The 14,979-nt window shown below is 43.3% G+C and overlaps 1 protein-coding gene across 1 annotated transcript in view; it reads right to left on the reverse strand.

Annotated features, from left to right (window-relative positions):
* The window catches only part of LOC139700345 (signal-induced proliferation-associated 1-like protein 2), a 59,785-nt gene that overhangs the window by 35,795 nt on the left and 9,011 nt on the right, over positions 1-14,979 (reverse strand). Inside the window, exon 2 of the mRNA XM_071598985.1 lies at positions 12,565-12,911. Within this exon, the coding sequence (XP_071455086.1) occupies positions 12,565-12,911 (347 nt within the window). The remainder of the gene's footprint in view (positions 1-12,564; positions 12,912-14,979) is intronic.

Below are 14,979 nucleotides of genomic sequence, written 5' to 3' on the forward strand. Positions count from 1 at the left end.
CTCAATGCTGAGGTTTAAGCGAGAGCTATTTGCATGAGGGACGGGGAAAGAGCTTTTTAATGGCGAAAATAATACAGTTTAGCATTAGGGATTTAAAAAATGGAAGCACTTCCGAACCACCGTGTATTAAAGGTGACCTCGGCAGTGGGAGGTATTAGCAACTATCAGAGGGATATTTGAGGGTGAACCATTTTTACCTCATCAATTAATGTACATAAACTACTTCATTTTCACTGTCAAAAAGCCAATTGCAGTCACCTCGAGAAGGTTGGTATCGTAGATGAGGGGAGAGTTAATTTCATATTAATTGAATGCATACAACTCGTGGAAATCGCGCTTGTTGGGAAGGCCATTTTTTCCGAATCGCCTATTTTTTCGTTATTCTGACCCCAATAAAATCACACAAAACGGGCTTAGCTAAGGGGAAAGGAGACATGAATATGGGACCCTGCGGTTGGAAGCTAAAATCACTATATTAGGCTAATCGAACAATTCCTACTTAATGGTCTCGGTCAGGGTCGAGGTTGTCTTGTATATTTCTGCCAATAAAATTAGATAATTAAGTTAAGTTAATAAATACAAGGTTTGCATCAAAAGTATCGGTAACAATTTTTTCCTAAGGTGTGGGTGAAGTTCTGAATTCAGACCGTCGGTTTAGTGTACGCATGATCGCAGACCGCATACGCATCGATAACATGACAGTGCACACCATTATCACCGCAAATTTGGTGATACGAAAGATCTGTGCTAAACTCATCCCGAAGGTCTTGGCGGACGACCAAGAGCAGCAGAGTCGAGTGTCTGCTCCTTCCGGAATCCGCCAACCGGGGAGCCTTCGAGTAGTGGCAAAGTCGCTGGCAAAAGTGTGTCGACGCTCAAAGGATGTTTTTGGAAGAATTATGAGGTATTGTAGGCATATCTGAAATAAATCCATCTTTCCGAAACCTTTCCCGGTACTTTTTACAGAAACCACGTATCTGAGACAAATTTAAATTATATTCGATCATCAAATCTTGCAATTTTTCCATAAATGATTCAATGGTGTCACCACCATACTTGTCCGTACCGTAACTTTTCTTAACTTACATGTATTCCATAAGAAGGAAAAAAACTCAACTGCTGGCTGTGTTAAGGGTAAATATAACATGGACGAGAATTCCGAGATATATGTATTCTTCGTAGAACGTATTACAGCAGATAAAATTCACAAATAAAGAATATTCGGTCACACGGGTATTCATCACTGGAGAGAAAAATGTGCGTGGCAGGGCTAGGGAAGAGGACAGAGTAAGGAGCCAGGGTCCATTGTCACGTGACTGCTCACGTTAAGCGGTGATAAGACGTTTGTGGAGGTGGTAAGACGGAGGTCGGGAGTGGGAGAGTATGGCGGGGGAAGAGGGCGAGGGAGGGGACGGGGGTATATCGCTGGGTATTTAATGCAGGCGTTCGCGGATTTTAAAATTTTATATCCAAGCACAATGGTGTGTGGCACCAGATGCGATTTTAATGATTTTATTCGCGGTGCAGGTGCATCCGTTTGCGGCCCTTCGTCAGTACCATGTTTCAAGCAAAAAGAATTCACTCGTTTTCACAATATTCACATCCTATGAATCGATGGGAAGACACGTATCGAAATTTCATTTAACGACTGCTGTGATCGAGTAAAAGGGTCTTTCTTGAGGTGCACTGTATGATCCTTGTATACAACGATGGGTTTCAGTTTGCCCCAAAATCAAATCTCGAAACTCTTTTTTCGACACGAATTTTCCATCGGGCATGGTACTCAAGGGTATTTATTCGTGACGATTTAACAGTGAATAAACAACTTAAATCCAAGATGCTTTAGGTTTAAAATAATTGGATTAATACTAAAGAGATCCCAGTTGATTCCTCGGCCTATGTCTGCCATCGAATCCATGCTTTCCACCTTTCCTGGCAGAGACGAACTCTTATTTTCCCGAAGGCACATCACTGCCGCTGCCACTAACAGACATGGGCTCCGGTTACTGGCTGAAGGACCAGGGTAGGGTTAAAGATAAGGGAAGAAGATAAAAAGAAGCAGCAAAATCTCACTTCCGGCGTCCCATCTTCACTGACGTGGCACTCACAGATGACATGATATCCCTTGCGAACAATCACCTTTTTGTTAACGTCAATGTCAGGCTCGTGCAAGAGAAAGGGAGCACATACACCCTGGGTGGGCACAGGATTTCAGCTGATTTAAAAGTGCCCAGGGAATTCTACCAACCGAATTTATTTATTTATACTGAGAAAACAGGGCAGGTTATAAATAAGTACAGGGAGAGGGAGTGGAGTGACAATTGCTTGGACGGTCGACTACTCTTCACGAAAGGAACTGGATGAAGGAGAGTGCAGTTATCGTGCGATTGAAAAGTTTCACCTGCTCCATACATGCAAATATCATGTAGGATCTCTTGAAATAAGCATTACATTCTTATTCTCTTCGTACAATGGAGTACATTTTTTTCGTAAGAAACACTCTAGGGACTGGGGTGCCGCTTCTAGAGGATCCAACATCATCGAGATGCGAACAATGCTCACTTAATATGAAGCGAAGCCACTTGGCTGATCGAATCCCCCGTGGTGAGAAGAGCGCTTGATTTTCTTTTCTATCCCATCCAATGCAAAAATATGTCTCGAGGAATGAGAAAGAGATATTGCATCAATTATGAAACTGGTACATGGCTATACATGACCTTTTAATGATTCCGGAAACCATAGATTAACTTTCACCCCCTCTCCCCCCCCCGCACACAGCTGTTTGTTAATATACTGGGTGGGTGAACTATTTTTAAAGCGAGGCATAAGACTAATTCGATCCACCCTCTCCCTTTGCCCTCGAAAAAAAATTAGATGCTCTGGCCCTGAGGAAATCATGCCCCGCGACGTTGATGTATTGAAAGCTATGCACAAGGCACTGCCTTGCACCTGATTAGTTATAACCGGAAGAAGTTTCATTTCAAAGCACATAAAAACCGAAGGGATTGGAGACGTAATTTTCCAAAGTTATCTCCACGGTTTCTACGCACGTTAGGATATAACTGCTTCGGGTAATGACTAATCACTAGCAAGGAGAAGCGTCGTGTCTCCATATTCTGAATATCCTGTCACTGCGAAGCATCACGGATGTCCCAAACAAGGGGCACCCTACTTCTTTCCTTGCGTGCCAACCCTGAATGAAAGTGGCGAGCAGGGAGCATTAATTATTCGCATTCTAAATATTTAATGGCCCGTCGCCATGAATTACGATCAAATTTCATCAACTAAATTAACCCGCAATATTTAAATTCAGGAGTATTCAACGGGATATGTCAAAGGAATGCGCACACGACTGATCGACGCTTTCGTCTTCGTGGTCTGCCAAGCGAAACTCTCTTGCAAATTACGGAATTCATGCAATCAAGTTACCCAACGATATTATCGGATATTATGTACGAATCCGATTAAAAATCTTTCAGCAGACAAGTATGAATCGCCTCGAATTTGATTTTTTTATCATTTTAAAGTACGAATGGAAAAATAACATTCTACTAGTACCTTTTCCCCTTGAGCTAATTGCCTGAGAACCCTAGGACGTCAAGCTAGCTGTAAGTTTCCAGAAGGGCCGAATGGCCAGTTATAATGAACACAGCGGGAATTGAACCAACGACCTTTTGGTTAACAGGCGGGTACATTACTCACCTGGATTTGAAGGTTGGTGGGGCCGAGATGAGTGGATGACAACTTCGACGAGGATTGCTCGAACATTTTGCAAGACTCTCAGCTCATTTTTCTACGGGCTTCTTTCCCGCCGGTCTGGACGGAGACCACTAAGTGACTTATCCAAACAACAGTTTATGCCCAACGGGATTCATCGTTGGCCTTACCATTTCGTTTGATTCGGTCTCCGGAGACTCCTTGTCATCCATTTTCGGATAGTTGGTCCTCACTCGGACTTGACACCGACGAGAAGTCCACGACGCGGAGGAAGTCGAGTGAATTTGAGAAAGCCTCGAAGGACAGGGCCGGATTTTGTCATCCGGGGGTGGGGCGATAAATACAATGGCCATCGAACAGCCATATTTCGGGCGACCCAAGAATGTTGACCTGCCATGTCGTTCCCGTGGGCGTTATTTTGAAAATATTTCATAAAAAGCAGCCGCGGCCACACTCACCGAATCCTTTCCTCTTTGCCTACTCCACAAGGGGAAAAATGACAATAATTGGCCACAAGCCGCATATAGTAACACATTTTTCAAGAACACAGCGGTTAACAAGCGCCCTGTGCGGCCTTGGGCCTCTTTAAATGCCGCGATTTCCATTTTAAAAAACAGGACGGCTCGTACGCAACTGCCGCAAAATATATGGAGTTGACTGAATAACTTGACGTGCTAACTGCATATTAAGTGCGCAGATCAACGCAGGAATAAGGACAAGGGTGTATGAGATTTTCACTTCCCATCATTCTTAACACCGAAGTGACTCAATTCTCCGCGAGGAGAATTTTAATTAAGCCTAGCCACATGTCATGACATTCTCCGCCGTATGCTCCCCTCGTTTGGAGAGAGGCTATAGTTAGAAGCGGATCAGTTGCTCGTCTGTTATCGCTTGTCACTCGAAGCCGCACGACACATATTTCCCTCTGACGGAATGACACTCCCGACGATGCCCACCATTTTTTTCATCTTGTATCTACGAACCAGACGCATGGCACTTCTAACTAGCTGCAAGTAATCTTACCCTGATTGCTGGCTTCTGCCTTCAGCAATTCGTTCGCGTCACGAAATAAACTGGCCCTCACCTATAACGAGATGCGTATTATGTTAATTGATTTCAGCGAATAACTATTCCGCACTTGAGAAAAGGGTACACTTCTTAAGGGTCTTAGATCTTTTCCCGATTGATGGAAAGACATTTATCGTTAAATCAATACTTTCTCATTCGGAATATCATAACATATCAACATTCCATTCCATCGAAGTAAGCCTCACAATTTAATAAACGTGGCTAATACGTGACGTGGCCTCTTCTAGTCGTTGAATAGTTTTCGAATTTCGTAGATATATAAACAACAAGTAATAAGTTTTGGCAGCAATTACACGAACCCTGGCTACAGGTAATCTTTTCGCATCTTATATTTTAACAAATTTTCACGCTGACATCCGATGAGAGAGCGGCCAATTGACGTCCGCTGATCAGCAATGAACTACAGTGCGTGACTAACCGCCAATGAACTTTGGTAAGAGTAAATAGAACGTCGAAAAGGAATGCTAGATACATGAAATTTTATACTATTAAATCAACGAACAATCATAGCTTCATTTAATTACACGTGTTCATTCCAAGTATTAATTTATTCAGCACCTCTGAGCATCATGCATATCATCAGCTACCATAAAGTGCAAGCATCAATTAGGAATTGAAAAACATGATCACGTTACTTATTATGAAGTGTTTCTCGGCGTAAAATGGTTTGCCATAAGCGGATTCCTTTACCCTCAAGTCTATCTCGTTGCTTAGCAATGCCGAAAACTGTAATCTCCGTTGAAAACATGCGGGAAATGGAGCGATAATGCGATGTCTACAGGAATGCTTGCTCCCAGAAAGCCGACAAGAAATGGGCGACGTGCCAAGGAGAACACTTCCCCCAGCGCTCACGCAAAATGACGGGTCGACATGTTCGAACCGAAAGTTATTGTTATGGATTCTACCTTAACGGACTCACTCGAGAGGAAATTCTGAGAGAAGAGAGGGGGAGAGAGAGGAGAGACACACGTAAAGGAGTGAGAGACGGGAGCGAAGAACATGAAGTAGGTACACGAAAGATGGACTCCGAACGGAGATGACCCATGAGAGCCGAAGTCTCCTCCAACTTCACCTCTCGTCTCTACGAGCCGCAAGGGCTCCTTCCGTCCCAGACCGCCGCTCCATCCAAAACATCCGCCGCCGAAGGCGACCCTCTTCTCGGGAATGGAATAATCGAGAACACGCCCGCCAACTTACGTAAAGTACGAAGGAAGGGACATCCCCGTATGCGTGGACGTGGTGGGTGGGAGTCCGGCACGCACGCCGTCCCGTTGTCCGCACGACACTTGGGCATCCGAGCGAAAAATACGTGATGAGTTATGGTTTTAAAGGGGCAGAGGGATTATCCAGTTGCCCTACATGCACCCCGGTTTTATGGAGTCGCACGCGGGTAGAATTACGGGAGTCGAAGACGGCTCCGCGAGTACTGCGAAAAAATATAATTATGGCTATAAAACGTCACGGCGAACCAGAGACCCGAACGATGATCACAAGAGCTCATCGCGGCTCAGAAATTTGATATTTGCTTGGCATATTATCTGCGGGGAAAGATATCAGTAAATAAAACAGCACAAATATTTAGCCACGCCTGATCTCATAACAACTGAAAGAAATAAAAAGCAAGGTCTCAGGCGCAACGGGGTCCCACGTTATTACTCCAGTTATCCACTATGAAGACGTTCAACTTTTCACGGCTTGGTTTCAATACAACACTGTTATTATTATTATAATAAGGTAATCTACCGGTTAAGGTAGGTTTTTGGATGGGCACAACTACCAAATAAATAACGTTCAACTCCTAGCAAAACACTCCGGCAACCTACTCCACATCAGGTCCCTCTTCATCTCCGAGTACTTCCTTCCCCCCCTCATTCCGTGCAACATCCCTATCCTTTTTCTGCCCTTTCCTCGTTTGCCTAACAATCTCCCCTCAATTACAGTCTTCAACATCCTACTACCAATCAATACGCCCTTCATCCATTTTTTCTGCCTCCATAGGATTTCTCCCAACAAACCCCTCTTTTCGCCCACCATACCAAGTGCTTCCTCATTTGTTTTCCTTTCGGTCAATTTCACCTTCTCCATTCTTCTCCACACCCACACATCAAAAGACAAGTATATATTAAAGACAATATTAAAACCCAGACACAAATAAAAAGGACACTCACATTTCTGTTTTTAAGTTTCAGCAATCATTCCACCTTCGTCGAACGGAGAAGAACGTGATTCTACCACGTCCGACAATGGAACCGAAACGCAAAATATCTCCGCAGGTGCCCTTTTTCATTTGTATGTTTCATTAGTGTATCTAATATGTACAACACTGTACCACCAAGTAATTCAATTTAACTATAATCATGCTATATGCTTGGTTTTTCAGGACTCACGAACTTGTTACTTCGCAACTGGCACGAATGAACTGTTTTGAGGGGTTTTTTAACATCGACATACGATAAAACAAAATTCACATGTAATATGAAAAATAACTAGGGGGGTATGGCAGTAATTTGTTAGGAACTGTTTGAAAATTTAACAGACAAGAACGTTGCAGGAGGAACCACGCATTTGATAAATAAACGACGACAGTATAAATACTAAACTATCCGGATGATGATGTGTATAACATACCGTGCAGTAAATTTGCTGTTTTTTAAAAAAAATCGTAATACGGTGCAAAAGGTATCATGAATAGCGTCGCAGACACTTCGTAAATGAAATGTTTAACTTCCCGCCACTTAAACGACATCAAGAATAGTTGAGAGCAGCAGACGATTCAAAAACATTTCACCGGCATATCAGTCAACGAATCCTACTCCACTGGTACTGGAGTCAACCTTAACTTTTATAAACAGCCTGCTTAGCGCTACACCTGATAAACTAAACAGAACACGTACAATTAGGGGGGGATAGCATATAAACGAGAAATTGAGTATTAACAATTCACCGTAAGGCGGAATATAGAGATGAAAAAGGCCTGAGACACGCCGCTTACACAATGTACAACAAATTTACGTGAGCACACGACACCATCGAATGAACTCTGCGGATGATTTTCTTTTCGCAACGAAAACGTTTCTTTTCAGACCGCGCTAAAAGCGGTAATTCAGCCACTGGGGTGGTGTGTGAAAGAGGAGTGTGAGGAATTTATAATAAAAAGAATACCGGGGAGGGGTGGCGGATTTGGGCGCGCAAGCTTTCGACTAACATCCCGCTCAAACATAAACGCCTGCTTCCCGAGTTTACCTTGGGGGCGTCGGCTGGAGGTATAAACTTGCGTGCGCGGGAGGAAAGAGGGCGAGAAGGAAACCCATCAAACAAACATCGGGAGTCTCTCGGTGGACCTTCGACTCTCCTCCCACCCCCCCAACCCCACTCCTCCCCGAATCTCTCACCCCCTTTGGGCCCTCTTCTCGACCGAGAGCACCTAGTGAGCCAGTCGGTCGAGCCGCCCGGTGGCCGCCTTGCATTTATGTAAACGGAAAGAGGGTGTGGAGAGGAGAGAACCGAAAAACAAAGAGAGTGAGTGAAGGTTGGGGAGGTTGCGCCCAGAAGGGTGGGGGGGGAGGAGTTTCTGGTGCGTGTCAAGCGTCGGGAGGGCGGGGTCCAAGCATCCGCACCCATTATAAATGTGGCGCCTATAATCCTTTCCGCATAAACGGTTAGAGAAGTTAACCGAGATAGACAACTTCGTAGGAGTCGACTGAGGAGGATGTAGCCGGACAGAACGCATAAGCAGCTCACATCAAATGGGAGGAAAAGAAGGGGCTAGATTATTTTTGTTATGACTATCCTTCGTGTGAATAAAGGAAGTGTGACCTAATCTCTTGGTTAGTTATTCACTGTTGATTACACGGGAATCCAGGTGGATAAGCCATTGAAGAATAATGTCCCGTCCTTATGTTGGATTTTTATCCTCTCTACCGCAAGATGCAGGCGTATATTGTGTATCGAAGCGAATGCTAGCCAAAAGTTTTCCTTCGACCTTCCTGCACTCGCTAAAAGCCTCATTCATTTATCTTTCAAGAATCCGGAGTCTCTTACTCCGTGGGAGGCGCTCTTGTTCCGCACGAACCCTCGCAGCTCGACCCTCTACTTCCTCTTCCATTTTCCCTTTCCGTCACGTTTCCAAAAAAAAACCCACCCTCTCGGGCGTGGGTGCGTTCCATTATTTTGCTTTTTTCCAGCACTCACTCCATCAAGACTTTTACTCATTTTCTCTTATGTGCTTATACTTCCACTTTTCTCACTCTATCTGCCTAATGACAAGTCTTTCACATCTCCATAAAGCCCTATTTGTCAGCAAGAAATAAAATTACCTTTTTTTAAACCATGGGAGGTCTTGTGGTCAGAGCGTCCGGCCACTAACCTGAGGGCAAGGATTCAACTCAGGGAAATACCTTTCGTCAACAGTACCTAAAATCCATGAGATGATCTTCTGGTAATTCATGGAAAATTCATGGGAAAATGAATGGTGGGGTGAAAAATAAATTGGCTCCCCCTTAATCTGAAATTGTGATTTTCATATACACCTTCGGGTGCGTTGTACCTTCATCTAGCTAAGCAAGCCGTCGGGTTCACTACTGAAGATTGATTTGAACCCTTCATCGTTTATCGATGTAACTGAGGGGATCGAGATGGTCCGGGGGCTAACATACTGGCTTCCCACCCTGAGGGCGCGGGTTCAAATCCCGGCGGTGTTGAATATTTTTCAGAGGTATCTCGATCCCTACTTGAGGTGCTTTGTGGAGGGCACTTTGAGTGAGTACGCCGTCCGTCGGATGGGACGTTAAACTGCGGACCCCTTGGCGCCTTTCGTAAAGAGTAGGCTAATGCCGACGCCGGGTTTCTCTCCACCCTTCATCCTTTCCTGTCCATCCCCTATGGCGCAAATGACCTTAGCTGTCGGTCGCCTCCCCTCAAAACTACTACTACTCGATGTAACTGACTGGGAATTACACACTTACAGAAGAGTCAAAAGCACTCATAAATTTGAGATGTTTTACCGGAGCCAGATGTCATAATATTGATCAGCATTGTTGCATTACCTAATATCCCTAATACTGAAATACCACAGGATAATGAATACAAATATGCGCCCGGTGATGATAAAATATTTGGAACCAAAATCTCTCATTAAATGTTATGAGTCGTAAAAATTTTCCAGGTTATCTCCACTTTTTTAAATTCTTTTAAATGATTTCCCAACTCTCAAAATCACACAGTCCCAATTAACCATTAAACCAAGTGACAACGATCGTTGAAATGATTAACGACGCATACATTAGTCTGATGTGTGCATAAATTAGTCTGGTGTGTCTACATCCCCTGCCACACACTCTAACGGCAGCTTGCAGGGTATATAAGTAAAAAAACAGAATTGAAAAAAAAACAAAATCATTCCGGTGACAATGTGTCGGTTCATTCAGCTTATGAGAACTTGGGAATGAAATAAACCCAAGAAAACTATTAGAACTGTTTCCGGGGTAGAAACTTCACTGGAAACTATAGAATAGAGACCAATGGAGACTGAAGTCTCGGATCCGAATCACTTTGGTTTTGTGCGTTACGTTTGACTACGTTTTATTCGTGATTTTCAGTATGGCGACATTGATCAAGTCGCAACTGCATCCGAAAGAATTTCACCTGGACTGGTGCGTAAGGTGCACCATAAAATTGAAACGGGAAAGCATTCAAAGAGTTCTACCGTCTAATTCAACCTTATTAAAATATACTAAGCCAGAATCAGTTCAAGTTTTGAGGTCTTCAAATTTTTTCTGACTACTTACAAGAAATACGTCATTTTAAGACGCCATTTCCCCACGAACAATAAGGGATCAAAATAACTCTATCCCACCGCTCCAGCCGGGTCATGTATTTTTCTTTTGTCATTCCAAGCTGTCTAGTACGTTGTCATCTCATTTGGTTTTACTTATAGTGGCTATGCATGTTTTTGGGATCTTCCAAATTTCGTAAAATATAAACAATCGAAATTAATTGAATGATTTTACACTCTTCTGTAACTAAAAAGTAAGAAAAATTAAATTTTTGATGTTGCACACCTGGTCACTTGCCTAATCATCCCCTCCAACACACCCCCTTGCAGGGTACCATGTAGATAGATAGAAATTAGAAACTTTTTCTACTTCTAAACATAAAACCATGTTTCTATGGACGCTGACAGTGCTTTTGTAGGGGTCTCTTTTGCCCACTGGAAACAACAGCAGGGAACTCGAAGCACAAGTAGGAGTACAACACAGCTTGCGGACAGAGACCCTTTTATACGAAGGCAACACTTTTCCAAGTCAACCTTTAACTTCAATCATAAAAAAAATCTTGGGAAACGGAAACTTTAAAAATCGCAAGACACTAGCGCGCACAATAATTTTTTTCATAACTAAAACCCTAATATTCAGAAAGTATGTAACTAAAATGTTTGTCCCAATTAAGGAACAGAAATCACATGATTGTACCAACGGTCGTTTAGCGATGAGAACAGTATTCTAGTTAAGGCCCACCTAAACTCTCACGGTAGGAGAATCATCAGACGCAATTATAAGCCAGGCATCATTTGATCAATGGCAGCATTCAGTTCAATTAATGCGCACTGAATGTTAATAAAAAACCCGTCGATATAACTGTGAAAAAAATCGGCACTGTGGATGTTAAAACGAATTTACGAGTTCCTCGAACCATTTCTATTCCTACCAGTTCTGATCAGTAACCGTGACGCATTATATTTCATGAACATCCACATCTCGTGATTACCGGGTTCTATACGCTTCCGTTTATTTTGTTTCGCTGAATCACCGCACCGAATGGCGGGCGCCGCGGGTCGAGACACACGTGACCTGAAACAATTTCCGTGAGAGACGAGCCGAGTTTTAACAATCTCTTGCCGGTGAAAGGCCAGAAGCACGGTCGTCGCATGTACGCCCCGTCGTGGTCGGGAGGATTCTCCGGAAACTTGGAGTCGGCGGTCGCCTAGCCACCCTCCCACCCGCGCCCCCGCCGCTCTTCCGGGAAACCTCGCCTCTCCTCTCCCTGTTATCCATATTCCTAACGCTACCATTTATTATTCTCATCATGAGATGCTACTTTCCTTTGAGTGCCGGTGGCTGGATTTCGCCAAACGGACGGCGAGACGAGGATGTTTACCCGCTGGATGAGAGTGATCACGAAGCGATCCCGACTCAGACGTGACCGCTTCGGAAAGAGAGATGATCGAGGCCAGACACGCGCACCGAGGAGTAAATCCAACTCGCTCTAAAAATTCCCCGAAAAGTGAAATCGGATAATTTCCGATCGATTTCGGGGAAGGGTGATATCAATCAAGAGCAAGTATCAATCTAAATTACTTCAAAACTCATGAAATTAAAATGATATTCAACATTCAAAAAGTTGTACTCCGGTCATTCAAAAAGTTAAACAAACCCCAGCGGTGGCTTGCAGGGCATCATGTAAATAAAATAAATGGCAGGGATAATTTATCCACAAAACCATTAGGTGCTTAGCAGTACAGAACCATCGGAGTTTCTGCTCCATTAAAAAAATTTAATTTGCAAAATTTTTTTTCACGTTTGGAAGTAAATACTTACCTGTCTCGGTTCTCATACCTTGTCGGTTCCTTCAATTACAAAATAAATACGCAGGATGTATCTATTTCGAAATATTTGCTCTCTCTCTACGACGCAAAGTTATTTAGATGATGGAACTGGAAGGCAACAAAAACCACAACGACTTCAAAGGTCGTCAACTCACCTTGGCCGTAGAAGTACTTCCGGTAGTACAGGGCTCCGTTGTCCACGCACTCCAGCGCCCTCCGCGAGTGCCTCTGGTAAGGACAAACCCCTTGCCGCCAAAGCGTCTCGCCCGGTGCCGCTTCCAGCACGGAGACACCGGCCGCGAGGGCGGGTCGGTGGAAGGGGGCACCGCCCCCGCCTAGCCTCCCCGACCCCCTGGCTCCACCTCCCGCGCGACCCCCCGCCTCGTCTGAGCCGGGGGTCGGCGCCAAAGCCCCTGGCCTGTACCGCTGGCCGCCGGTCGTCCTCGTCAGGCTCACCACCCTCTCCACCTCACCCCCAACCTCGTTACGGAAGAACGGACAGCTGCAAAGGGAACGGACGTGCATGAGACCGACCGAGCCACAGAAGGCGAAAGCTCTGCGGCGGCCAAGAGCAAGGGCGCTCCGCGACAACTACAACAAAATATAAACTCACTACAACCCCACCCGGGACCCGTTTGTCACGGATACAAGTCAATTAACATATTCTCATATTTTCAAAGCTTTAAGTTAAGTTACATGTCCTCCAAAGGTTATGAACGAGTACACAAGAAAATTTCACCGAGGTAAATATACTCATATAGCTTAGGTTTGTACTTTTCCACTGTACTTCTACCACAATATAACACACGTTTCGACGTTAATACGGCATCTTTAGGTATATGTCAGCATATGACCTTCAGTACCTGAAGAAAACATAGAATTAATTCACTGAGGTAAATAAATAGCTTAGGTTTGCACTTATCCACTATACTTCAATTAAAATACACCACACCTTTCGACGTTAATACGTCATTTTAGGTACAACACATGTAGGTATATAACCTTCAGTACCTGAAGAAAATGTAATTGCGTCTAAACGCATAGTATATTGTGGTATAAGTATATTGGAAAATCATAAACCTAAGTTATTCAAAATGAATTTCCACGAATTAAAGCCTGCCTTGAGTATCCAAGGCAATGGTTACAAGTATCAAATTTGCTGGCATTACACCATATGAAAGAACAACCATTATTAATAACTTATAATACTTATTGATAGAGAAAAGAGATGGCGATGTTTCAAACATCAACAATAATACATCGACACGCGCCAATAAACCTATCATACAACTGATCAAAAGAAACGTCACGTCAAATGTGATGCAGGTGAGCATTAAAATTATGCTACATTAATTGGAATCATATAAATATGAATATAAGATTTGAAGTTAGGAAGAAATCATTCTATAAAGCAGCTGCTAGATTCCTCAGGAAGGAAATTTCCTTCCCAATTGGACTTCATAATTTTGTGAACACCAAGATTTTGGCATGGTTTTGAATTAGTCCCCGCAACCCTTGATGAGCGAGGTGACTTGGAATGAGTTGGAACACTGATTGAATAAAAAATCTTTCACCGCAGATGTAATGTACCCATAATCCTTTTAACCACCACCCTGGATACGGACAAAAACTTAAAATAAATTTTTACCCATCAGATAGATAGAGACAGGGAAGAAGATAGATTTCATCTATTACCATTAACAAGTATTATCACGTGCAGTCACTCATTTTTGATACGTGCATCGTATTTTTTATTAGGTAATCTACCGGTTAAGGTAGGTTTTTGGATGGATACAGCTACTAAATAAAACGTGCATCGTATATGTAGTCTTTGGTGCAAATGTAGTATCTGAATAAAAGTCGATTTATTTGGTGATATGGTGATTTTTGACAGGTTACATCTTCTTTCACTTGTTATTGGTAGCTATACTGACAGAGAAGAAAAAGATGCCTCCATCGCTACCATCCAGTAACATGAAGGGGACCAAAATATAAAAACTCGAGAAAAACAGGACTAAAAATAAGCTAATGGTCTGAAGTCGGATGAGTGAAAATAATTTGCAATTAAGACAAGAAAAGACACACTGGAACAAATGTAAGTTTTACTACGTGAGCAAGAAGACCACCAGCAATGGAAGAAGCAAGAGGGGTATAGTAAGCAGAAAATGAATGGTCAATAAAGATTTCAGAAGAAATAACTTCTAACGGCAAATAGTACTCACATAAGAGACAAATGGAAGGAAAAAATTAACAACACTTATATACACATGGAGGGTCATTTTCTACGGATGTGAGCCATCGGCGATTGACGCTGCGGAGAAATGCAGATTGTAGGGGATGGAAATGTGATACCACCGAAGAATCGTTAAAATAAAACGGATAGACAAGAGTAACAAAGTACTTTGAGGAGTGGGCGAGGTGAGAAGCCCATAGAAGAAGACACAAGAAGAAAGAAAAATCGAGTGCACAACTCAAAATTTAAAAAAGTGCACCGTTTACTGAAGATTATAATTAAAGGGAACGCGGCGGGCAAGAATTACAGAGGAAGGTCTAGCTGCGACATGAACTAA

This window comes from Hetaerina americana, unplaced genomic scaffold (assembly GCF_022747635.1).
Source record: "Hetaerina americana unplaced genomic scaffold, ioHetAmer1.1.p SCAF_10, whole genome shotgun sequence".
In the NCBI taxonomy this organism is placed as follows: Eukaryota; Metazoa; Arthropoda; class Insecta; order Odonata; family Calopterygidae; genus Hetaerina; species Hetaerina americana.